A 25,426-nucleotide genomic window follows, 5' to 3' on the forward strand; every position below is an offset into this window, starting at 1 on the left:
AAATAATAAAGAACAAGTAATACCAAGGCTACTGATAAATCTATACTTATCACTCTTCAAGGGCAGATCATCCGCATCAACAAATAATTTGGAATGGCATGCAAGCAGCACTTTAAGCACGCTTGGCGATTTCATAGATACAAACATGAGCGTGCAGAATCAAAGCGCAAATGGTTATCTCTGTACTATTCCTTTCCCCAATACCGAAATTTCATACATCGCAATTTCAATAAGAATAGCCTAACTGACACTGCGTTACTTTGTTACTCTGTGATGTGCGAGAGTTTAAGTTTGCTCTGTATATCCTTCTAATTGATCTTTGTTGTGATTGCGCTCTCTTCCAAGCAATATAAGTAATTAATCATCTCGATTGATATATCTTTGGCAGATTTTCAAATTGAGAAAATCAAGAAACGCAAAAGAGTGGTGGTCGACAGCGGTTGACAAGGTAAGTTACTCTTTTTAAACAAAAAGGATTTGTCAATCGTTGCATCATCTTCAGTAGATTGAAGTTCCTGATAAGCAATCTAGTGAGAAAACAAATCAAGGAAAAAGGAGAAACATTGTTTACGTACAAAATAATGGTGTTGCGATAAAAACAAAAAATAAGGAACCGTAAATCAAAGAGTTATGAAAAGATATACAGCTGTTTTGTAAAAGTTTGTCAACAATACGCATCGACAAGAGATAATCCAAATAAATATAATTTGAAAGCGCGTCATTTGAAATCCATAAAACGTTCGGCATCTACATTGTTAGAATTGACACAAGAAATTTAGCGTTTGGAGCAACAGGTGAATGCAGTATTTTTCTCGACATTCTCGAGACGACGTTCTGATTATGACGGTAACAGTATAACTGAGGATTGCTGTGAAGCCGTTGATTTTTTCTGAAACTTGATAAAGTGTAAAAGAGACTTCTTTGTGAATTCAATTTGAATTTATCAAATCAAGATACTATTTGTAACGAGTTGGGGCAGTTAGATTATAAACGGACAACTAGTCACTCAACAACAGATGAGTCTCAACTAAGTTTGAGCATATTGTAAAGTAGTTTTTCAAATGATATGAGTAACACATATTAAAACGACTACTATCGTAGTCGATTTGAGTCGTATTGTATCGTAAGATGATTGATTTGTTGACAAAGGAAATTTTAATGGAATCGAAATCGGAGAACAATATTGATCACGCAAGTAATAGTTTCCACGTGACCGATGTAAATCTGTTATTTTATATTTAGAAAATAGATAATTTCTTAAATAATTTGTTAAAATTTTAAGCTATTTTTTTTGCAAAATTTTCCAGTGAATTAACTATTTTAATGTCACTCTCTGCAACATACCAAATATTATTCTATCTTTATTGTTGAGAAATTCTTTGCTACTCAGAAAAAAATCACATACCAGTTCGATATGTTTAATTATTTGCTGTGCTTTTTCAATAAATTTTTATTAAATTATTACTTTATAGATAGGATATTGACTTTACAATTCATGAACTATCTGTTGTATATGAAAATGATTCTGATTTTAGCAAAGTCAAACAACTATGGTAAGATGAAATAACAGAGTTCAACCATTAGTGTAATTATATTACGTTTTATCTAATAAATTTTATTTTTTATTGAACGCTGGATTGAAAGACTGTTTCATAAAAGTTTTAAATAACAAGAACGTAGTTTGCGATGAATAAAATATATATTACAATATCTTGTTGACAATGATAATTCATATAAAGTTTTATCCATCAAGTCAGTTTTACATTTTTTTTCTCAGAAATAATAATTAAAAAATGCCTTTACATAGAAATGTTTAACTAGAATTATATTACTAAAATTTCTCTCAAAATATGCTTTAGCCATTAAATTATAACTATCCTTGACTGTAGAGATTTATGACATTGCACAAATGAATTAGTGTAGATAACAAATTTGTAATACATAATCAAATTTAGAAAGTCTCTGCACCTATATACAATTATTACAATACTCATTGCATTTTCACGCAAAATCTGTATAATACACTTCATAACAAATTTCTTATAAATATTCAAATAGTAGTTGCGTTCTGATAACCGCTAGACTGTTATCAGTTTACCAGAGCAACATGGACAAGGATGGAAATTTGGTTTCATAATACAGGAATTATTGCAGTCTTTAATTTCCGTCAAAAGATCCAAAATTTGGGAAGTTGTTTTATCTGTTTGATTCATTGCCTCGTCAATTTTATTTACATGCCCTTGAATAATTTCAATATTATTAGTCTCACTATCTGCTGTAAAAATATTTACACAATAAGTAGACGCAAATAATATTTAAAAAAGGTTTGGAAGTAGGTATGTATTATACCTGGATTCTCCGAAGTATGCATATTTTCTTCAGCTGCTGTAGCGGTCGTGATATTGGGAATGGTATTTTTGGCTTTCAGTAGGTCTGCCACAAGCACTTTCAATTTGTGCAATTGCTCTTGCTGTTGATTACGTTGTTCCAATAATTGCCGAAAAGTATTTTCTTTTTCTTTCGCTTTTTCTTGAAGGATTGCACGTTGCTTTTGGTAAAGTGTTACATACTCGCCTTCAGTAAAATCGAACTGTATTAATTATCACGGAGAAAAACAAAACACTGAAAATTCATTTATTTACCTATAGTTTCTGTTTCGCCTTGTAATTGTAAAACAAGATGTTCCAGTCGCTGCTTTTCATCCGTGAGCTCGGCTACTTTTTCCATAGTTTCTTTGAATCTTATTTCGAGTTTTTTCATTGGTTCAGACACGCTTGGAATAACACTAGCTTCTGGTATCACAAACTGCGTTTTCGAAATACTAGTGTCTACAGCATCATCTTCAAGTTTTTCCGAGGGATTTCGAGCTCCAGCTTCGAGAGAATCAGAACTTACATTTACATTTGTAAAGAAACTGCTTATCGTTGTCGAATCCGCAATTTCGTCCACGTTAGTGCCAGTAGTGACAGTGATATCCGGCATAGTTTCTCTATTTTCTTGATGTATTTCTGCGGTTACAGTAGTCGTTTCTATGGCTTGGGACTTTGAAATAAGCAACTGATTCTCTTTCTTCAAAGTTTCAATTGTTACCTGAAATCATGCAATGTATTATTTATTGGTATTTATCTTGCTTCATAAGGCTGCTAAATGACGTACCAAAGCTTTTTGAAGTTCCTGCTGCAATGGAACTGCATTATGAGATTGTGCTTGGTAATGCTGAATTTGATCCTCAATTTGCGCTGCGAGCAATCTTTCTTTTTCAAGTTCAAGTAATGCTGCTTCTTTTTGGGACAACTCTTCCTTTAATTGTTCCATTTGGTTTTCCACCTCATTCAGCTGGGCGTTCAACTTTTTACCAATAGTGCGCTCAGCTTGCAGTTGCTCTGTTAAATCTAATTTTGTGTTGCTCTGAAAATTAATTTTACATTTTTATTTATCAGTTACAGTGTTTCACTTTAATTTCATACTAGCCACTTACTAAAGCTATAAAAGCATCGTGCATCTCATCAAGTTGTATTTTTAATTGGTGATTCTGGGATACTGCACGCGAAGCTCCAAGCTGCTCACTTTGTAGAGCTTGCGCCAGTTTACTTGCTTCGGCACTTTGCTCTTTGATGTCTTGAAGCTCCTTCAAATCTTTTTTCAAATTTTCGATTTCATTCTCCTGGAATTAAATAGCATTGATTTACCTCTGATACAAATGTTTCAATCATCAAATATTTTTTATATCTACCTTTTCATTTAACATCGACTGCAAGTTTTCGTGCTCCAACACTAAATTATCCATACTTTTAGTCAAAATTGCAATTTTTTCGGATTGATCTTCCACTGGCGGCACAGTTTTGGACTTTTCTCTTTGCAATTGCTGTTCTAATTCAGATAATCTCTGTATGTAACTCTGCTCGCGAATTTCGGATTCTTCAATTTTCCTTTTTGCACTTTCAAGCTTTAAAAAATAAAGAATAACGATGTGAACACGATTGATTCGAATTAAATTGAATTTTAGGCTAAAGCTTACATCTGTTAGTAGTTTCGAGTGTCGTTCATCTAGTTGTTGTAAATAACTTTGGTATTTCTTATTTACTTCATCCTTTTCACCACTTACACTTTCAAACGCTTCTTTCATTCGCGACAATTGTTGTTGAAGTACTTTGGTCGCGTGGTGTTGATTTTCAAGTGCGTTTATTTCTTGTGGGCCATTTGAAAGCTATAATTATGCAAATAAGTAAAACAGTATATTTTTATGAAATTTGTTTCTCACCTGTTGTATTCTTAATTCGCTTAAAGATAACAGTGCCACTTTCTCTTGGAATTCTTGCTGCAAATTTGTTAGTTCAGTATTTTTATAGTTGAGTTTTTGACGCATCTCGGAAATTTCCAATTCGTGTTCTTCATTTTGTTTTCTGCAAGCAAATAAAATATATCGTTCAAAGAGAATTGTTTCACAAGAAATCGATATTTCCAATGATTTATTTACTTTGCATTTGCTGATGTTTCTAATGCTTCATCGTATTTTTTTCGTAATTCTTGATAAGCATTTGACAGATCTTCCATATTGTTTTTAATAGTTGTCAATTCTCTTTCTAAATCAACCATTTTATGCTGTGAGCTTTTAAAATTTCCGAATAATTCCGTAATATCCTCTGCAAAATCAGGTCATAAATATTGTATAGCAAATGATCAGTTTTTTTTTGAGTAAACCTAAATTAATTGAATTAAAGTGTACCTGTTTTTTGTCTAATTGTTGTTTGCAACTGGGTATTTGCAGCAGTTAATTCAGCTTTCTCTCCAACAAGAATACCAATTGTTTGTGCATCTAATTGTATTTGCTCTCTCAAGGGATTTAGTTCTTGAATGAGCCTACTTTCATAGTCTGCACTTTTAGTACTCAATTTTGCTTCTAATTCAGCAATTTTATTATTCTAAAGTTAAACAAAAAAATGTTTCATTCATTTTATTACAAAACTGTGATATTTACTTTTTATAACCATAAAAAGTTCAACTCTTACCGATTGACTAACTTGAATATGTAACTGGCTTACCAGCTTTTTCTGTTCTTCAAGACAGCAAGTGAGAAATTGATTTCTTTGCTCCAGGTCACTGTTATTTAATGTGGATTCATCTAAATTCTGCTCGTGTTCTAAAACATTAGCCACTGCATTTGCCATTTGTAATAAATGTTCTTTTTGCAAAGAACTAGAAGCATTGGTACATGTATTGGAATTGAAATTGAAATGTTCCATAGGTTGAGTTGATGAATGTTGAGAAACAATATCTTGATCATTATTTTCATGAATTATTTGAGAAGAAGTTGTTGAGCTACTTCCATTTCTACTATGATGAGGTACAAAATTATTGTATGAAGACACTGATGCATCTTTATGGGTTGACTCGTGTGCTATAAAACTATCTTGATTTGTTTTCTTTTCCTGTTCTTTAGTTAATGTAAAATAATTTTTCTGACTTTCATAACTTATACAATGAGGATATTGGTTGACATTCTTCATACCAATTATCTCATTAGAATGATTTTCTTTTACTTCTAAATCAGGTTCAAAATGCTGAGCAAGGCTTTGCTGTGGAGTTGGTGACGAGTTTATAGGTGTATGCTTTCGTGAAATCTAAATTATAAGTTATTAAAAATATTATTATTAGGAAAATTGTTTGTATCAATTATAAAATAAGGAAATACTGTACATAATCATTGTTGTGTTTTTCTAGGTCATTATGATTTTGTGTATCTCCAAGCATTTCATGTTTATGCTGTTGGAATTCTTTGAGCTGTAAAATATAAAAGATCAAATAGATTGCAACTTTTACGCAATATACAATAGTCGAATGACAATAAAACAACGTTTTAACTACTCTCAGCTTATAAATATGCAACAATACTGTACTTTTTTTCTGGCAGCCAGAAGTCTCTCTTTATTCATTTTTGATGTTTTTTTATTCGGAAAGCTGTTCGCTGAAACTTATTCAACATCCGATACAGAGCAATGTTTATTTACATTATGTTTTATAAAAATATCCGATGTTTGACAGCGGAAATGAGGTTATGTTACACGTTTATAATATCTGCATGCCTGCAAGTGCCACTTCACCAATTTACCCGTGCTATATGCGCGATAGTAAATTGTTCCTCGCACACATGCATGCTTTTAATTTCGACACAATAGACAATAGTCATGTATCAGTGTGATGATACGCTTAAAAATCTCCCTTTTACTTTACACATTAAATCTTACTTTACACTTACATATTACTAATTTAGAAATTAAATCTCTACAAAAATAATTCAACTACGTCCATGTCGATGTAAGTATAAACTTGTTTTTACATATTAAAGTATATTTTGTATATCTTTGGATTAACAGTTTGGATTAACTTTGAATCAAATCAGTTTGAAGAATTGGCATATCATTTTTATATGAATTTTAAAAAATTTTAATACTTCATGTTATAATTGTGACTTTCTTCCTTAGTTTCATATTTTCCCGCAGCGAAAGCAGTGTTGCAATATTAGCTAAACTTTTATCGACGTGTACATACAACGTCCGTCGACAACGAGATTTATTAGTTTGACACTACTGTGTATTGATATAAATAAAAATAAATTACTACATGTATATATATGTCACAGTATAGCAATTGCAAATGTCACCTCTAGCTAGGTATAGCAGTAAAATCATTTAATTTTTACTAGTGAAGCTACTGAATTTAGGAGTGTAGTGAAAAAAACAAATTTTATTCAGAACTATATTAACGAATGATTTTAGATAATTAGTTGAAATAATTTCATGTTACAATAACCACATCAAGTATTAAGTAATAGTAAAGTATATCATGGCTGCAGTAGCTGTTACTACTCCTAACGGAGTGCCAAGGTCTGTATAGTTTTTAATAAAACTTTAGCTTATCTATCCTAGATAAATATTTTATTGCAATAATCAATATTTTTTAATTTATAATATATTTTTGTTGTTTCAGAACTCAACCACAATTTAGAAATGTCAGGCAAGGTAGCGTTATTGATTTTGATATTGATATGTTTTTAAAAATTTCTAACTATGAGGATACTATACGACAACTTGATATTTATTATGGAATTGGTAAGATCTCTCCTGTGTCTTTAGTTTCATATGAATGAAGATTTCTGAAAGTGCAACTGTTTTATCTTCAGTTAAGCGGCAAATTCTACACTATCAAAGTTGTATAACAGGTCTTTTTCCAAAGATTTCAACTGACAAAAAAATAGCCAGTGTCAGAGAAAGTGTATATTGTGCTGCTGCTGTTTGGAGTTTACATCAAGCTTATAGGTATATTTTGAAACAAATGATTAATTTATTACTAAATTAATCATGAATTGAACTGTCATTCTAGACGTATAGATGATGATCGAGGTAAATCATATGAATTAGGTCAATCTGCAATAAAATGTATGAGAGGTATCTTAGAATGTTGGATGAAACAATCTTCACGAGTAGAGCTATTCAAAAGAAATCAATGCAACCGATTTGCTCTACACTGCAAGTTCCATTTAGACACTGGAGATGTAATTTTCAAAGATGAAGACTACAATCATTTGCAAGTAATATCAAAATATAGATAACGTATAAAATTTTATTTTTTGAATATTTTATTGTTATTTTATTAAATCCATATAATTTTGCAGATTGATGTTGTATCTCTGTATTTGATTTTTTTGGTACAAATGATATCATCTGGACTGCAAATAATTTATACTCAAGATGAAGTTGCCTTTATACAAAATCTGGTTTACTATGTTGAAAGAGCATATAGAACACCTGACTATGGAATGTGGGAAAGAGGTAGTCGTTACAATGATGGTACACCAGAAATTCATGCCAGTTCTATTGGCATGGCCAAAAGTGCACTTGAAGCCATCAATGGTTGTAATCTATTTGGAGAAAAGGGTGCATCTTGGTCTGTCATTTATGTTGATATAGATGCTCACAATCGTAATAGAAGCATTTTTGAAACTATGCTTCCAAGAGAATCTAGTTCTAAGGTGTGCAAATTTAATTTCAATATTTAACATAAGCATACAAAATATTCATTTCACTGATTATTATAGAGTGTGGATGCTGCTTTGTTGCCAACAATTTCATTTCCTGCGTTTTCTACACATGAAGAAGTTTTATATACTGAAACAAAAGCTAATGTAATAAGAAGGTTAAAAGGAAATTACGGTTTCAAACGGTTTGGCAGAGATGGTTATAAAACTGTACTGGAGGATCCTGATAAGCGATATTATAAATCTGGAGAAATAAAAGTAAGCATAAAATCCTTTTTCATTGTTGGGCTTTTCGCTAAACTAACATTGTCTATTTTCAGGAATTTGATAACATAGAATGTGAATGGCCATTATTTTATATTTTTATGATAATTGATGGAGTCTTCAATAGCTTGCCGGATCAAATAGAAGAATATCAAACTTTACTGAAAGCAAGATTATCAAAGGATGTGCATGGAGGTTTATATTATACAACCATTAGTGAATAAAAAATTGTCTCAATGGCGTTATTGATAATAACTAAGTTTTATTTACTTTTCAGATCCTGTTGTACCAATGTACTACTACGTTCCAGAGGATAGTATAGAAGGTGAAAAAAATGAACCGGGAAGTACAATCAAAGTTCCTAGTGATATTGGCAGAGGCCACAAAGGAGGAGATGATGCTGCTCCAATATATTTATGGAATCAAGCAATGTTTGTTATAGCTCAACTTTTAACTGCCAGTTTGTTACACATCAACGAATTAGATCCAATTCGTCGCTATTTGCCGTCATACAATAGGCCAAGAAAAGCAGGACGTTATTCGGCATTTCAGGTAACGATTAACTTACATTCGTGATTTTTTTATATAGAAAAGTGCTTAGATGTTCGGATATAGGATTTTTTACTCTCTAACTGAATTTTTTTTCCTACATTTTCCAAATTTATTATAAAACCTATTTTTAAACTTCATTTTTTTCTTGCGTTTTATACAGGCGAAATCAAGTACTATACGTAGCATTCAATCAGTATATTACCTGCTAAAATAAATGTACTATTGATTATATGTACAAAAAGAAATATTTACTTTCCAAACCAAAAAGAGTAGGCATGTCTATATCATTTTCAAATAGTTACATTGGATGCTTAATATTTCTGTGTTTTTTTTGCAAAATTTAAAAAATATTTCTCTTTTTTTATAAATCTGCACCTGAATGTTTATTTCGTTCTTTTTCAATAGCTTTCAAAATGTTCATTTTTTCGAACTTTCGTCTATTTTTACGTTAACTGTAATCTGTATCTCTATATTAATTACAATAGGAAGTCTATCCACTTTTTATCATTTCTTTATTTTTTGCGGTGCTTCTTTTTATGTATGCTTTCTATATAAGTATATTATAACGTGCTTTTTTTCTTTTCTTTTGTACAACTTGAATAATTTGTTGTATTAATTGTAATAAAACTACACGAAGCTTCACACTAAAGAATGACAATAAATAAAAGCATGTTTACTAAGTATTTGTATAAATGTCACCCACTCATTTAAATGTTCATTTAGGGTACGCATACTGATTTGGTAGTACAAATTGTTTTAATTGCCGAGTCAATGAGATTGCAAGCTATGATGGCAACTTATGGAATACAAACTCAAACACCTCACGAAGTTGAACCTGTCCAAATTTTGTCTTCCACTCAACTAGTCAAAGTCTATCAATGCCTTGGAATAAATGAAAAATTAGGACTTGAAGGGCGACCTGCTCGACCAGTTGGTTCATTAGGAACTAGTAAGGTGAATAAAAAAGTTAAGGCTGAAGCTTCTGCGCGATAGAGTGCTCTGAAATCATTTTTTTAATTTTAGATTTATCGAGTGTGTGGAATGACTGTACTCTGCTATCCTTTAATTTTTGAGGTTTCTGAATTTTACTTATACCGTGATATGGCCTTACTTATTGATGACATCAAAACTGAGCTTCAATTTGTAGGACGATACTGGAGACTGTCAGGAAGGCCTACAGTATGTCTTTTAATCCGAGAAGAACACATGAGGTAAAAAAATTGATGTTTACATGATCCACACCGAATATATGCTCAAATAATTCATGTTCTAATTATTTACAGAGATCCGCAGTTTAAAGAAATGTTAGATCTTTTTGCAATGCTCAAGAAAGGATATTGTGATGGGACTAAAGTTCGTATTGGTCGTCTGCAAAATTTGATATCTTCGTCTTGTATAGGTAAGAATCGAGTTCTCAAGAATTGCTTATATGTACAATGTAATCAGAACTTTCGTTTACTGTAACAAGTTTTCAATTCAATTCAACTTTTACAACAGAACATTTGGATTTCATCAATTCCATCGATACTGATTTGGAATTGACGCAATTCAAACAATTGGAGCACGATTACATTGGATACCAAAGCTTGACTGATGTGCCAAAAGCTCTGTCATACAACGAAGACATCAAAGACTTATCTGTAAATCAAAATTTTTTCTTATAACTTACTTCCTCAATAATTAAAGTTCAATGATTATTTTTTTAGAACTTTAAAAGTGAATCAACTGCAAACATTATAAATGCTATTCGAAGTGTCAACGATTTATATGCTAAATGTCAATTATACGGAATACTTATACAGCGAGAGGGCCCGAATTATGAAATAAATGGCTCTAAATGTAAATTTATTTGTATTTAAATAAAAAATAACACCATACAGATCAATATTAAGTAAATAATTTTTGGATTTTAGTGAGTGATATTTTTACATCTTTGTACCAAAAAGCCGGAAGTCTTCGATATTGGATGGCAGTACGCTATTGCAGTAGTATATTGAATCACACTGTCGATAGTATTAGTCCTTTTATAACAGGAGTTCTTGTCAAAGGCAAACAGGTATGTCGCTTATTTTACGATAAAATATTTTTATCGAAAATGGAACCACACAATTCTATAATATAGTACTTTTAGATTACTGTTGGAGTTATTGGACACCAAGAAACTGTTTTTGATAAACCCATGACACCTGCCGAAATTCAATCAGTAATGTATTCCACTATTCAGCCTCATAATGTTATTCATGCTGTATTACAGCAAGAAATATTATTATACTGTGGACGTCTCATTGGAACAAATCCGGAAATGTTTAAGGGTATCCTCAAAATTAGAATTGGGTATGAAATTGTTTTTTAAATTGTGATTGATCTCGTTTTGTATCTTATAAAATGATTATTCTACAGGTGGGTTTTAGAAGCCATGAAATTATATTTACAAATAATCGGAAAAGATTCAAAGCCAATCGAAAATTATAGTCCCTACGAGGTTCGTCAACTTTTAATCAAAGTTTTGACAGTCAAAGAGTGGGCCGCAGACGAAGAGTGAGTAAAAATGATTTTTTCACTACATCATAAATATTGCTCAAATTAAAATTTTGTAACTTTCCGAAAAGCTTATCGATTCTCGGAAGACGGAAGATCGAAGGGAGTCTGTGTAGAGTACCCTTACATTTTTATAATCAAGTTTGGGAAGTACTTGAGAGATGCCCTGGAGGTATCTGTGTTAATGGCCGAGAAGTACCGCAGCAACCTACTTTGTCTAATTTAACTCGATCGGAATTAACCTTTGCTCTTCTTGTTGAATCCATTCTTCATCATATTACCATCCCAGAATATCGACAGATTGTTGTTGAGGTATATATATATATATATATATATATATATATATATTTATTTATTTATTTAGACAGATCTTGTACTTTTAATACATTTATTGTTTTTTCGTAGCTATTAAATATTGTTTCAACAATTTTATTGCGAAATCCAGAACTGACTTTTCAGAGGCAATTAAATTTAAACAAATTGGTCGATGATGCTTTTATCATATTTTGCAAGGTAAGAAACGCTGAAACCGAATTTAAACAAAAAAATATTAATTCAAGTTTTCATAAATATATTTATTTACAAAGGATCATAATGTGGATAGAAAGACCGACATGACACCTTTCTTCTCGGCGAACTATTCTCTTACAACAAGTTTCTTAGCAAGAGCTGTTGTAAACAATGTTCTCACAGGAGATTGCGTCACAAATATTGCAGAAACACACGATGCTTTAGAAACAAATGAAATGTGTAAAATTGCTTGAACCAAAAATCATTTAAAAGAAAAATGCTATTATTAATGTCACTATCTGTTTATATTGTGTCAAATACTTTTTTAATTGTTATACTTTATTTTAAATATATAGAAAAAATAAATTGTTAACAAATATTTGAAAGAATACACTAGTGTTATCACATATATAGTATATTAGTTATATCACGCATGATTATCCGTATATCCTTTAATGCTATCTTCTAGCAAAATTCTTATCCATTGAATAATTAGACCGTTGTATGTGATTTATATTTGATTTAATCCTAGATGAAACAGTTTCTTTATTGGCAGCTTTAGCCAGATGTTTTCTGAAAAAGAAAATGAAAATTTATTTTCACAGTTCGTCAATTAGCGCACAATATATCAAGATTTTTAACTTCTAACGCACTGTATAAAAGCTTTATCGAATACTTCCTGATTAACTGCTTCTTTTCTTTCTTCTTCTTCATACTTTTTGACATTTATTTTACGTTGTTTGTCACGTTCACTGGCATTAGATAACATTTCTTGTCTTCGCCTTTCTTTTTCTGTTTCAGAAAGTTTCGTTCTTTTAGGTGGGATCCATTTCTGCTTTTTATTTATTTCTTTTACTTGAGTTTTATTATTTATACATGGTAATGAATCTCTATTTAATGAAAATTTCATTCCACCTGATTTCTGAAATAAAACAAATTATTAATAAATAATAAGCAATAAAATCAACATATTTTTCAATATTATAAATATTGTATTGTTAACGTTAGTCTAAATTCTTGCATATGTTGCCTTACATATTCATCACTATGTCTCTTTGTATCTATTTTTTCATACCATCGTTCTTTATGCTTTCTATGATCATCAGATTCACTGCTTGAATTATGATTATGTAACTTGCTCTCATATTTATTGAATGATTTTGTTCTAGGCTCATTTGATTCATTGTTTAAATCACAATGACGTGACTTTCTTTCATGTTTTTTTGATATTTTCTTTCTAGGTTCATCTGATTCGCTGCTGGAATTACTATCATCGCTACTGTTTTTATTTATCTTTTTCTTCTGTTTTTTTTGTTTTTTGTGTTTTTTTATAGACTTGATAAGGTCTTCTTCACTTATTTTATGTTTCAATTTTTTAAACTTTGCAGCTAACAAATGATCCAGATCCTGATCTGATGATTTTCGTTTTTTAGACATTTTGCTCTCTTTTGCTTCCCTTTTTTCTTGCTCCAACTAAGGTGAAAATTACAATTTTAAATATATTTCATGGTTTACAACAATAAAGTATTAATAAAAATATACCAATTGGCGCAACTGCTTCAATTTGACTGGATTTTTTAAAAGTTGTGCACGTGATTCAGTTTCTTTTTTTTTGATAGCGTAAAGAGGATCTTCTTGCAACTTTCTTGCTAAATCAACTTGTTCATCCCCTTGAAAGTTTCTAATTGATGGTGGTATGCACTCTGCAGTGTTTTATTGATAATAAGTATAAGTGTTGTAATGTAATGTGTTTATGCAATGTAAGAAGCTTTGACAACAAATAAGTATTATAGAAAAAAATATAACATACCATGCTCTACATGATTTTTCCCTATCTTATTTTGTTCTGCAGCTTTTTCAGCTTGAGCCATATCTTCAAATTGTTTGTCAACAGATCGTCCAAGTAAATATTGTTCTCGATCAACGGTATTGTGTTCCTTATACATCCAGTCCAATTTGTGATTATCTTTCTTCTCCATTGCTAACGATTGCAACTCTTCTTTGTCTTTTTCCATAGCTATTTCTTTTTTTAACTCAGCAATACGTTTTTTTTCCTCATTGTCTTGCTGCTCTGCTTTCCAAACTCTTTCCATGTTTTTCATTGTGGATGGATGCCAGGATTTTTTTAAATTCTACAAATTATAATTAATCCAATGTTATAGTTATAGTTCTACTAATGTTATAATTATATTTATTAATCAACTTGTTACAAATTATTAGAGTAATATTTTTAGTAGGTTAAGTTATTGTTTACCAAATCTCCTCCACCCATTTTAGTGTTTTATTTAATATAATTCAGTGTAGAATTAACAATTGAAATAAACTTGATAATAACGCATTAAATGTTTTCAAAACTATTTACTACATGACCCTTTAAAATGAGTTGATTTATATATTTATTGATGATCAAACGAACACAGTGAAGTTCGATCATAATTATATGAGTAGGCTTGTTCGAAGATATTCCATATGTAGTACCGCAACTCGTTGCCAGGTGACGCCACTATTTAGAGATAGAACCGAAGGAAAAGAGGCACTTTTTTCCCCTTCCTAGGTCCTATCTCTCTTCCCGCCTCTCCTACTTCATTTGATTTAGAGAAAAGCGAGGTGATTCTAGGGTTGGGAAAATTACCATTAACATATATTTCTTGTTTTTGTTGTTTTTTTTTTTTTGGGGGGGGGGGGGGGGGGGGATGGAATATCTTCGAACAAGCCTACTCATATAATTATGATCGAACTTCACTGTGTTCGTTTGATCATCAATTATATTTCGCCTAGCTTGTTCAAAGATATTCCATATGTAGATGTTTAGAGTGAAATTAGCTGTTCCTCTCTGTTAAATGTATTTATTATAATATATGTGAACATATTTAAAATTACGTTACAGAAATAAAAGACTTTATATTAAAAGAATGAACATTATAAACACTTTCTTTAAGTTATGCAATAACTGCTGCTGCGAAATTCCTATCTGTACTCTTAACAATAGGTCTGTTATAAAATCTAGCAAAAACCTTTGAGTTCTCAGACCAGCTGGCTGCATTCCGTATGGTACCAATGTCTAATCCTTCCCTTGGAGCTCTTGATGTAGATGCATGCCTTGTACTATGGGCAGTGAAGAACTCATCGATACCTGCTTGTCTCATAACTGTTCTAATCCATCTGCTTATCATCTGGGAAGTTACTTTTTTAAAAGGTTTTATAAAAGAAATAAATAATTCGTCTGTATTGCCTCGTAAATCTCTAGTCTTCTCAATATAAAATATTAAAGTTCTTGCAATACAAAGTGTTTCTCTGTGAGGAAAATAAGGAAAAAACACTATAGGATCCTTTGATCCTGGCCTTGAGGTTTTGATAAGATCTGAAATTCTGATCTCTACTCCATTACTCAAAAACCTGATGTTCTCTATCTTAATTAGAGCAATAGATTGTACTCTGAATGCTGATCCTAAAGCTAATAATAATACTAACTTAAAAGTAAGATTCTGAAGGCTTAACGCTGACAGTGGGTTCCAAGTTTCTAACATATTAAGAACAACCTCCACATCTCATGTGCAACAATACTTTGGTGCAGTTGGCCTGGTTCTAAAAACACCCCTGAAGAATCTATTTAAGAGAGGGCTGTCTGAATTATTCTCTTGATTGATTAAGGCAATAGCTGATCTAAGTGAATTGAGTGAATCCCTTGAGTGTTTCTAAATATTTATAATGTAACCAGCCGTATAATAATAATAATAATAATAATAATATCACTTAAATTATGGATTCAGACAACCAATATAACTATGATGACAAAGTTTTTTCTACTCAATTGCGAATAATGTATTGGAATCCAAGAAGCGTATGTAATAAACTTGAAGAAATTAAAAAAATTATACAAGAGCTTGACATATTGATCTGCGTAGAGTCTTGGCTCAAGGAAGATCACTACTTCCAATTTGCTGGATTTAACACATTTCGCAAAGATAGAATAAACTCTGGAGGCGGTGGAATTGTATTTCTAATTCGAAAAAATTACAATTACGTAGAAATTAAAAACTTGACTAACGATAATCCTTCTCTGGAATTATGTGGAATTGAAATCACCAATTTAAAAGAATCAGTTGCAATAATAGCATGTTATAAACCTCCCCAATTGAAACTAAGTGATAATGAATGGGACACAATTGTAAGTAACACTAATATAAGACAACGGTGTATTTTTCTTGGTGATTTTAATTCACACAATATCGCTTGGAACTGTACTGAAAAGGACAATGATGGCAAATTACTACTTGAACAATCGGAAAAACTTAATTTATTTTTACATAACACGAATACTTTCTCTCGCTTTGATTCTGCCACCAACAAAAAATCCAACATTGATCTCATCTTCTCAACGATTAACATTGCGCACCTTTTGATGGTTGAAGTCTCTGATGATCCTCGCGGATCTGATCACTTTCCAATCAAAATTTTATATGACATTGAAAAAATTATATATAATAAAATATCCTTTAAAATTCAATCACAACGGACTAACTGGGAACAAGTTACTAATCAGCTTAATGATGAATATGCTAAATTTATAAATAAAGACTATGACTGTCTCACCTCTTTGCAAAAATATGACTTTTTCATGGAAATAATAAAAGAATCAATAGTCAAACATACCCCCAAAAGAAGAAAGTTTAATAAAAAAAAACATCGAAATCCGGTAGCTTGGTGGGATTCTGACTGCGATAGAATTAAACGTTTAAGACAAGCTGCTTTCAAAAAATGGGAATATTCAAACGAACTGAGTGATTGGATTGAGTATAAGAAGTATAAGGCTATTGCGAAAAAAACCTTTAAGCTTAAAAAGAAAGGGAGCTATCGTAGATTCGTGGAGACTCTTAATATTAGAACTAGCAACACATATACGTGGAATACATCAAAAATTTTCAAAAACAAATGGATAAAGGTTAATCCGACTAGCCGCGAGGAATACTTGCAAAAAAATAATAAGATTGAGTCCGCCCATAACGAACTTTGCCCTGAATGGGTTCCTGCCGACCCAGATAGTTTACCGGAATCTACTGACAATCCTGTATTTGACGAACCTTTTAGTTTCACCGAATTCAAAACGGCACTTAAATCACGTGGCAACAAATCGGCACCGAGAATGGACGGTATAAACTACGAAGCACTGCATAACTTACCTATAAAATACCATTTAATCTTACTTGACATTTTCAACGAAATGCTAGCCAATGATACGTATCCAGATAGTTGGACAAATACATACATTCATTTTGTAGAAAAGCCTAACGGTAATGGCGTGCGTCCTTTAGCTCTTACTTCTTGTATATGTAAAGTTTTTGAGCTTATGCTTTCTTACAGAATGCGTTGGTGGGTTGAACATAACAATAGCATACCGATAAGTCAAACAGGGTTTCGCAAAGGTTTGTCATGTGCAGACAACCTTACTACATTTAAACTAGATGTAGAAAATGCCCTTAACAATAAAAGACACGTCCTTGCAGTTTTCCTCGACGTTAGTAATGCCTTTAATGACGTGCATAGCCAAATACTGCTTCAGGTTTTGGCAGATTTAGGCCGCTCATCTAAAGTGTTAAGATTTGTTAAATTTATTACCTACCACAGACGAATTTTCTCAGAAATTAATCTCGAGCTTCCGAAACATATCTACAAAGGTGTTCCTCAGGGGGGAGTACTGAGTCCCTTATTTTACATTCTGTATGTTTGTGGGATATTTCAAGGCCTTAACTTAGTTATTAAGAATTTGCAATTTGCTGACGATGTAGTACTGTATATAGAAACGGACGATCCTGATGAAGCTAATAAAATATTAGAGGATGCCTTAATGGAAGTCATTGGAAGGTTGAGATCAATTGGTTTAGATGTTTCCGCAGGAAAAACTAACTATATGCATTTCAATACTGAAGGTATTCTACCGGGTGAATCTGCGATGACTATAGCCGATTTAGCTATAGAATCGGTTGAATCAGTTAAGTTCTTAGGTATATACTTTGATTATAAATTAACTTTTGATAGACACTTGCGGTACGTACACGAGAAAGCTAACAGAGCCCTCAACATAGTCAAATTCCTTAGAGGTACGTGGTGGGGAGCTGATCCTGCTACACTTATCACCTTTTACAAAAGTTTTGTTCGAGCTTCTATTGACTACGGGTCATTCATTTACTATCCTGTACAAAAGCTAAGGAAAGAAAAGTTAGAACGTATACAGTTCTCTGCTATACGCTTGGCACTCGGATTAAGAATTAGCACCCCTACCAACGTACTTCTGGGTGAATCTAAACTGACCATGTTAGAACACCGAGCAAAGATGCTATGTATTAATTTTTTACTAAAAGCTTCTAGTGTTAAGGAATCACTTGTTAACGAAACGATTAAAAAGTATTTGCCTAACATAATCGACGATAGAAGAAAAAAAACTACAATACTAAATGATTGTATCTTGCGAGTAATTAGCGTTGAACATTTAATTGATCAGGACATACTTCCTACTCTGTATAACTATGAACATAATATATTAAAGACTCCAATTGCGACAGATTTTGATTTTGGAAAAGAGATGCAAAAATGCACTAACCCTAACGCCATGTTCAACCAGCTATTCAATTCTACAGAGGCTTTAAATATCTTCACCGACGGAAGTAAAAGTGACTCGGGTCTATCTGTTGGTAGCGCTTGTGTATGCCCAGAGCTTAATTTACTGCTAAGTAGGAGTATAATACGTATAGCTTCTATTTATACAGCCGAATGTATGGCTATATCAGATGCAGTGGACATTGCTTTGAACAACATGAATAAAGACATATATATTTTTACAGATTCTCTTAGTGCTGTTTTAGCACTGACTCACCCTAAAAACCAAGTCGATTGTAATACATACATTCTAGAAATCCGTAATAAATATTGTAAATTCTTGGAAAACAGAAAAAGCAACGTTAATATTAAGATTTTTTGGATACCTGCACATGTAGGTATTACAGGGAATGAAATTGCTGATAAACATGCTAAATTAGCCACAGAGCTGCTTCCAACGACTTTAACTGTTCCATATACTGATTTCAAAGCTCTGTTCAAAAAGCTCACAACCAATCATACCGTTAAAACTATTAAGAATCAAGGATTGAATAAAGGACAATATTATTTTCAGCGATACTATCATCTATCTACTAAGCCTTGGTTCATTAAAAGTACTCTCAATCGAAATCATATCGTTACAATTTGTAGATGCAGGAGCAACCATATTAGTTTGAATGAATCCTTAGCTAAGATTAAGGTAATTGATGATCCAAGATGTGAGTGCCTATCCGAGGTTCAGGATCTCAATCATGTTATATGGCAATGCCCAAAGTACGATACTCAAAGAAAATGGCTAGTAATGGCTTTAGCCAAAAATAAACAGTTCCTACGACTCGATATAAAATGTTTCCTTAGCAAGCCCGACATAAATGTAATGCAGTTAGTCTGTAAGTTTTTTAAAAAATGTAATATCAAAGTTTAAATCCCACAATGTGTACTTAGAGTTCCATTAGACTTATGTACTTATGCGTTTTTTTATTTTTTTTCTTCTAAATATCATTATATTTATCCAATACTATATAAATATGTAACCTTTTGTATATAGCTAAATAACCTTGCATTAAGAGTTAATAAAGCTTCATTAAAAAAAAAAAAATTACAGAATGCATTTATTTTCAAGCATTAGCTAAAATTTCTCTAAATTTCTTCCACTGATTAAGAGGTCCATGCTCTGGCAAATATTTAACATTACAACCGTCAGGTGCAAGTCGCCCAGCTACTTTAAGTTCTTCATAAACAGCACGATCGTATTTTGTGAAACCCCATTTCTTTGATACATAAATTTTTTGACGTCCTGGAAACTTGAACTTAGCACGACGAAGGGCTTCAATTACTGCTGCCTTGTGACGATCAGAAGAGCGTATGCTCATAATGGGTTGACCAATATGAACACGGGCCACTGTTCCCTGTGGCTTTCCAAAAGCACCACGCATTCCAGTTTGGAGCCTTAAAGAATATAAATATTTACTAAGAATATTATGAAAAATAAAGATTTTTTGGACCTGTTATTTAATTCAAATTACCTATCAGCTCCAGCACATGACAACATTTTGTTGATGCGAATAACATGGAAAGGATGAAGCCTCATTCGAATATGGAATTGATCTTTACCAGCATTTTTCACCATATATTTGTTAGCACAAATACGGCCAGCCTCTAATGCTTCTGAGCTCAGTTGTTCATACTCATCAGATACCAAGTGTACACACAAAGGAAAGTCTTCAACTGAAGCCTTCTTTTTTCCCAGATCAAAAATTCTAATTTTTGGATCTGGCACACCTCTGCAAAAACGAGACTTCGGGTATGGTTTGTTTTTGCAGTAGCGATAACTAAAAACCAAAAGATCATTGTTTTAATTTACTGAACACATTTATTATCACGATTTAACGCCAGAATTAATTTACACATGGAAATTATCGATTTATGAAGCAAATATTTAACTAATTGAAAAAATTATATGGAAATAAGAGATATTATTCAGAAAATTACTCACCATCTCGCAGGTCGGCGTCCCATTTTAACCTAAAATAATTAAAAATTTCCTTAATTATAAATAAAATAATATTTATTCATATCGACTGCTTATGCTGAAATGATTGTATCTGATGACTCGAACATTAATTTATACTAAGGATGGCTTGGAATTACTTAGACTAATTTCTAACATACGTACCGACTCGTGTTAGGGTCTGTCTCCATAGGGCCTGCCTGAGTCCGTCCGAGCCGGCCGAGATTTTTTATGGGCACGCCATCTCTATAATTTCGTATCCAATGGCGAGTTTCATAGTGAATGGCTGCGTTTACATAAACGAGCCCGATCGGACGCAGCCAATACGAGAAACGCATGAACACGAAATTATAGAGATGGCGTGCCCATAAAAAATCTCGGCCGGCTCGGACGGACTCAGGCAGGCCCTATGGAGACAGACCCTTAAAAGTCCGAAAGAACGAGCATGGGTTAGATGTGTGTATGAGATAGTCTACTGTTCAACTGAACTATCACATGCCCAGGGGGCCTATTCTGAAAAAAAATTTTAGCACATGTCATAAGCATTTATCACATCTAAAGTGATTAATTCTGTGGTAAACTGAAGTGACAAACTGATTCACCACAAAATTTTTTTTCAGAATAGGCCCCCAGTGAAGTGTTCATGCATTGGTGTCGATTATCGATATGTTGAAAACCTTGTATGTTTGTATTCCGCGGTGGATCGAGTTAAAAAAAAGTGACCAGTGGAACACTTCAGTCTGTACATTCATGGCCAATTTAATATTTCCCGTGTTAGCGAATGTATAAACTGAAGTGCACCGTTGGTCACTTTTCTTTACTTGGGCCCTACGCTGCCGCATATCTATAGACGAGAGTGACGAGATAAACGCAAAGTGTGAATTTTTAATGTTATATAATAATATAACTTTAAATTAATAGTCATACATTATATAGCTAATCTATGAAGTTTCAGACCTAAAATAATTTATTAGTACATTCTTTATGTGACAGTATGAATATATTTTAAATTTCTGGTAAGTCAGATATCAGCGCAGACCTTTGATCAACTTCGGATTGGTTGGTTGAATGCTAATATATATATATATATATATATATATATATATTATGTATCAGAAAGTCTTGCTTGGTAATTAGCATCACAGTTGCAAATTAAGTTTATAAAAGTATTGTTAATATTATTAAATAAAAAACTTGTAAAGTACAGATATACACACGCCAAAGTGAAAAATTTTTTTGTTAAAGAAAAGAATGATGCTTTAATAGTTCCTTAAAACTGAAATCAAAATGGACGTAGTGGAATTATCAGAAGAAATACCTATTAATCATCAATTTACAGTTGCTGACTTGGATATTGAAATTCTGCCCATTATATATGAAATCATTCGAAGGTTCACGATTATTATTTCACACGTACGCGTATGCATACATACTCGCCAACTTATTAGCCCATCATGTATACTTGCTAATGAGTTTCTATCTTGTTTAACTTATAAATTATGTTGAATTAGCTACTTAAAATATTGTTTTTTACGTATGTGTTTAAAGAAAAAATTATGTTTTTAGCGTAGAAAAAGATCCCCACGACTCTTCCCAAAAAGCAAAAGAATCACAAGATACAAGTCAAAAAATATTAGAATTGCAAAAGAAATTGGACTCAGCTAGGGCTCAAGTATATATTATTACTTTTTTCACATTCAGTTTTTAATTCATTTTTAATTAAATTACATTCCTTTATTATTTTTTACAGATTAAAAGGCTCTCTGGCATTAAATATAGTAAAGAAGAACAGCTTCAAAAATTAGAAATTCTCCGAAAGCAATTAAAATTAAAGAGAGAACTTCTTCTAAAGTATCGCACTATGTGCTCGTTTGATGTACCGAAGAATTAATCAATTTAAAAGACAATTAATAAGGAAATTTCATTAACTACAATGGTTTTAAAAATGTTGCTTGATTTTTTAACTAATAATACACAATTGATCAACAAATTAGCAGATTCAAAACCAATAAGACGAACTGCACAACTGGTAGTTTATTTCTTAAATCGCACAAGTTCATTTAGTGGTTCTCATCATTTACCAACAAACACAAAAGAGTTTAGCTATCAAATATTCAAAGCTGTAAAGAAACTTACATTAGATTTTAAAAATGAGTTAAAACAAACACAAGATAATGCAAAAAAAAAACAATCGAAATAAACTACAAAGATTTATTGATCAAATTACAAATGTAAATTAATAATAAATTATATTTTATTGAGATAGCAGAGGAATGTAAATTTTGAATATCATAAAGCAAAGTTATATTGTGAATACAATATAAACAGTAATATATTAAAATGCAATATTTTCAGTCACCTAGCAATTCACCGTATTTATAAATACATCAAAATCAATTTTTGCAAAACATAGATAAAAAATACAAGACTTTATTTCTCATAAGATTTTCATAAAGTTACAGAATCACTAACTGCTGAATAAAATTATTGATTTTGTAGATGTGATCTCATCTGTCTATTTTGTCACTACTTGACTTTTCGACTAAATAATTAAAAATATTAATAATCATGAATTTTTCAAATTACCTTGCAATTTACAAATACTTAGTTAAATTGATGTTTGAATTGTGTTATTTGTGTAAAATGAAAATATTGATGAGTATAAAGTTATGTTTCATTAATTTAATTTATAGTTTAATTATTTTTTAATTATTCATATTTATTCCATGCATCAGATTCATCAAAATTTTTCAAATTTCATAAAGTTCAAAACTTATAATTTGCTTTCTAACAAAACTATGATCATTACTTTTTATTATTTTAATAAATTATATATTAAAATTATGTCTCATTTGCGAAAATATACTGATGGGGTAAACCAAAATAGTACATTACGATACAAGTGCAGATAAGTAGATTCTTGTCTCGTGTGGCATTTACATCCGAACGAAGCGAGGGTGGAAAGGTACACGAGACGAGAAACTTTCTCGAACATGGGCCGTACCGTATCTTTTGATACGACGGGTGGAAAGTGTGATTTTCAACGCACGTTTTCTACCAAGCGTGCGGGAAAGACGCACATTACACAGGGAGTATCGAAAAATATTTATAATATTTATTTGAAATGTAAGTCGCTGAATAAATTAATAATTTTAAGTAATTGAAGCATCAATATGTACTGGATATCAGGGTTATTATATATTACAAGAGCATAATTTAATATATATTCTAATAAAATTAAATATTTATTACACGCGATAGGACATCCTATGATTGACTAATGAATAATTAAAAAGTTATGTTTGTATTGAAGCGAAGTGAAGCTTAATATAGCTTATGATATGATACTAAATTCGATTTGGTGTGTTTATAAATAAGTAATTAAAAACCATTTAAATTGTTATTAGCAATAGGAAAACCTAACTAAAATGGACATTCAAATTTTATTTACGCATAGTAGCAAGTGACGTCACAAGTCGTCAATGCTGTAGGTCGTTGTAATCGCGCGTCATCTAACAGATTTTCATAAACTACTAGTCAAGCCGAAACGAAACCCAGGAAATCCATTTCTACATCTTTTTCATAACTATGGCTGTCGTTCGATACTGCTATTCTGATTCGCATGTTCTTCTAGGTCTCTACTACAATAAAAAGTTTTATAATATGTTTAATTTAATTTTATGAATGAAAATCAAAATAAACGTGAAAAAATATATAAAATTAATACAAATATTAGATCGAGTAGGAATTATTATTATTAAATTATATTTATTTTAAACAATGATAATTTTACTGTATCAATAAAATAATTAACACTTAAAAAACCTAGCAAATTCCTGAATGATAATAGAAAATTACATTATTTATTGATAATTTTATTTATCAACAACTCTACTATTTATTAATATAAAAATTATTGTATTTATGTAACAATGTAATTATAATTTAAACAACTGTTTAATTTACAATTACAATATGAAAACTGACTCATTATAGATACTATATATGTAGCTTCGTGTATAGATTATTTTCAAATATAATACCACCAAATGTAACCCCGCACAGTATTATTCCGCAATGGAGTCAAGCAAAATGTATAAAAAATGTTTGAAGAAATAAATTGACTATACAATCTGTTGATTCAAAACTATAATATTGATCGAAGATATGGTGCAAATGAATTGCGATGTTTAAAAGCAATTTAGAAATTTCCTGCGTTGATCGAAAATATTAAATAGTATTAATGAAAAAAGTAGCGCATCAATTTCTTAGTTATTTTCACTGTACCCAATGGTAGTATGTGGAGTAATTTATAATAATAAATTATTTTGATTCGATAATATGGAGAAGATAACCTATACTAATAATAACGCTATTTATTTATTTTCTGTAGATTAAACAGTTTTATAACATATAGTGATATTGTTATAAATACAACAACTTGTACATTTATATATATGTAATAGAGTTATTACTGGTGAATAAAATTATTAATAAATTATGCAATTTTCTGTTTCTATAATAATAATAATTCCTACTTGATTTAATATTAGTGTAAAGTTTTCTTCTTTTTCAATCTTATTTTTATTTTCATTCATAAAATTAATTTAAACGTATTTTACAACTTTTTATTATAGTAGACACCTAGAGGTACATGGAATCAGAACAGTAGTATGAAACGACATTCATAGTTATAAAATCGATTTATAAGGGTCTGTCTCCATAGGGCCTGCCTGAGTCCGTCCGAGCCGGCCGAGATTTTTTATGGGCACGCCATCTCTATAATTTCGTATCCAATGGCGAGTTTCATTGTGAATGGCTGCGTTTACATAAACGAGCCCGATCGGACGCAGCCAATACGAGAAACGCATGAACACGAAATTATAGAGATGGCGTGCCCATAAAAAATCTCGGCCGGCTCG

The 25,426-nt window shown here is 31.5% G+C and overlaps 5 protein-coding genes across 9 annotated transcripts; 2 read left to right on the forward strand and 3 right to left on the reverse strand.

Annotated features, from left to right (window-relative positions):
• Positions 1–1,646: 1,646 nt before the first annotated feature.
• Positions 1,647–6,090, reverse strand: LOC131666803 (golgin subfamily A member 2). 3 transcript variants are annotated; one of them, XM_058939736.1, is made up of 13 exons: positions 5,898–6,090; positions 5,698–5,781; positions 5,010–5,621; positions 4,727–4,922; positions 4,478–4,643; positions 4,262–4,403; positions 4,019–4,207; positions 3,734–3,946; positions 3,479–3,664; positions 3,157–3,408; positions 2,643–3,090; positions 2,350–2,574; positions 1,647–2,239 (listed from the first exon to the last, which is right to left on the reverse strand). In XM_058939736.1, the coding sequence occupies exons 1-13, from the start codon at positions 5,931–5,933 to the stop codon at positions 2,079–2,081; spliced, it is 2,910 nt and encodes a 969-aa protein (XP_058795719.1). In that variant the 5' UTR covers positions 5,934–6,090; the 3' UTR covers positions 1,647–2,078. The 3 variants fall into 3 exon arrangements, with proteins under 3 accessions (XP_058795719.1, XP_058795718.1, XP_058795717.1); XM_058939735.1 differs by having other exon boundaries at positions 1,647–2,272; XM_058939734.1 differs by having other exon boundaries at positions 1,647–2,275.
• Positions 6,091–6,516: 426 nt separating this feature from the next.
• LOC131666764 (probable phosphorylase b kinase regulatory subunit beta) lies at positions 6,517–12,153 on the forward strand. The gene is made up of 19 exons (XM_058939659.1): positions 6,517–6,884; positions 6,988–7,109; positions 7,181–7,316; positions 7,381–7,588; positions 7,673–8,029; positions 8,096–8,293; positions 8,356–8,494; positions 8,577–8,851; positions 9,575–9,805; positions 9,875–10,062; positions 10,135–10,250; positions 10,349–10,491; positions 10,558–10,690; positions 10,765–10,907; positions 10,983–11,185; positions 11,252–11,389; positions 11,461–11,701; positions 11,795–11,902; positions 11,977–12,153. Exons 1-19 carry the CDS (start codon positions 6,844–6,846, stop codon positions 12,151–12,153), a joined length of 3,297 nt encoding a protein of 1,098 aa, XP_058795642.1. The 5' UTR covers positions 6,517–6,843.
• A 179-nt stretch (positions 12,154–12,332) lies between these two features.
• LOC131666765 (pre-mRNA-splicing factor CWC25 homolog) lies at positions 12,333–14,338 on the reverse strand. Of its 2 annotated transcripts, none has more exons than XM_058939660.1 (6): positions 14,154–14,338; positions 13,710–14,031; positions 13,442–13,602; positions 12,935–13,372; positions 12,553–12,821; positions 12,333–12,472 (listed from the first exon to the last, which is right to left on the reverse strand). In XM_058939660.1, exons 1-6 carry the CDS (start codon positions 14,169–14,171, stop codon positions 12,358–12,360), a joined length of 1,323 nt encoding a protein of 440 aa, XP_058795643.1. In that variant the 5' UTR covers positions 14,172–14,338; the 3' UTR covers positions 12,333–12,357. The 2 variants fall into 2 exon arrangements, with proteins under 2 accessions (XP_058795643.1, XP_058795644.1); XM_058939661.1 differs by having other exon boundaries at positions 12,334–12,472; positions 12,576–12,821.
• A 5,121-nt stretch (positions 14,339–19,459) lies between these two features.
• On the reverse strand, positions 19,460–20,759 carry LOC131666777 (large ribosomal subunit protein uL16). The gene is made up of 4 exons (XM_058939675.1): positions 20,670–20,759; positions 20,490–20,518; positions 20,020–20,325; positions 19,460–19,942 (listed from the first exon to the last, which is right to left on the reverse strand). Exons 2-4 carry the CDS (start codon positions 20,510–20,512, stop codon positions 19,612–19,614), a joined length of 660 nt encoding a protein of 219 aa, XP_058795658.1. The 5' UTR covers positions 20,513–20,518; positions 20,670–20,759; the 3' UTR covers positions 19,460–19,611.
• Positions 20,760–21,623: 864 nt separating this feature from the next.
• LOC131666824 (mediator of RNA polymerase II transcription subunit 9-like) lies at positions 21,624–22,527 on the forward strand. Of its 2 annotated transcripts, none has more exons than XM_058939784.1 (3): positions 21,624–21,917; positions 22,071–22,176; positions 22,255–22,527. In XM_058939784.1, exons 1-3 carry the CDS (start codon positions 21,880–21,882, stop codon positions 22,393–22,395), a joined length of 285 nt encoding a protein of 94 aa, XP_058795767.1. In that variant the 5' UTR covers positions 21,624–21,879; the 3' UTR covers positions 22,396–22,527. The 2 variants fall into 2 exon arrangements, with proteins under 2 accessions (XP_058795767.1, XP_058795766.1); XM_058939783.1 differs by having other exon boundaries at positions 21,624–21,895.
• The last annotated feature ends 2,899 nt before the right edge of the window (positions 22,528–25,426 follow it).

This window comes from Phymastichus coffea, unplaced genomic scaffold (genome assembly GCF_024137745.1).
Source record: "Phymastichus coffea isolate CEN01 unplaced genomic scaffold, Cenicafe_Pcof_1.1 PCOF00061, whole genome shotgun sequence".
Taxonomy (NCBI): Eukaryota; Metazoa; Arthropoda; class Insecta; order Hymenoptera; family Eulophidae; genus Phymastichus; species Phymastichus coffea.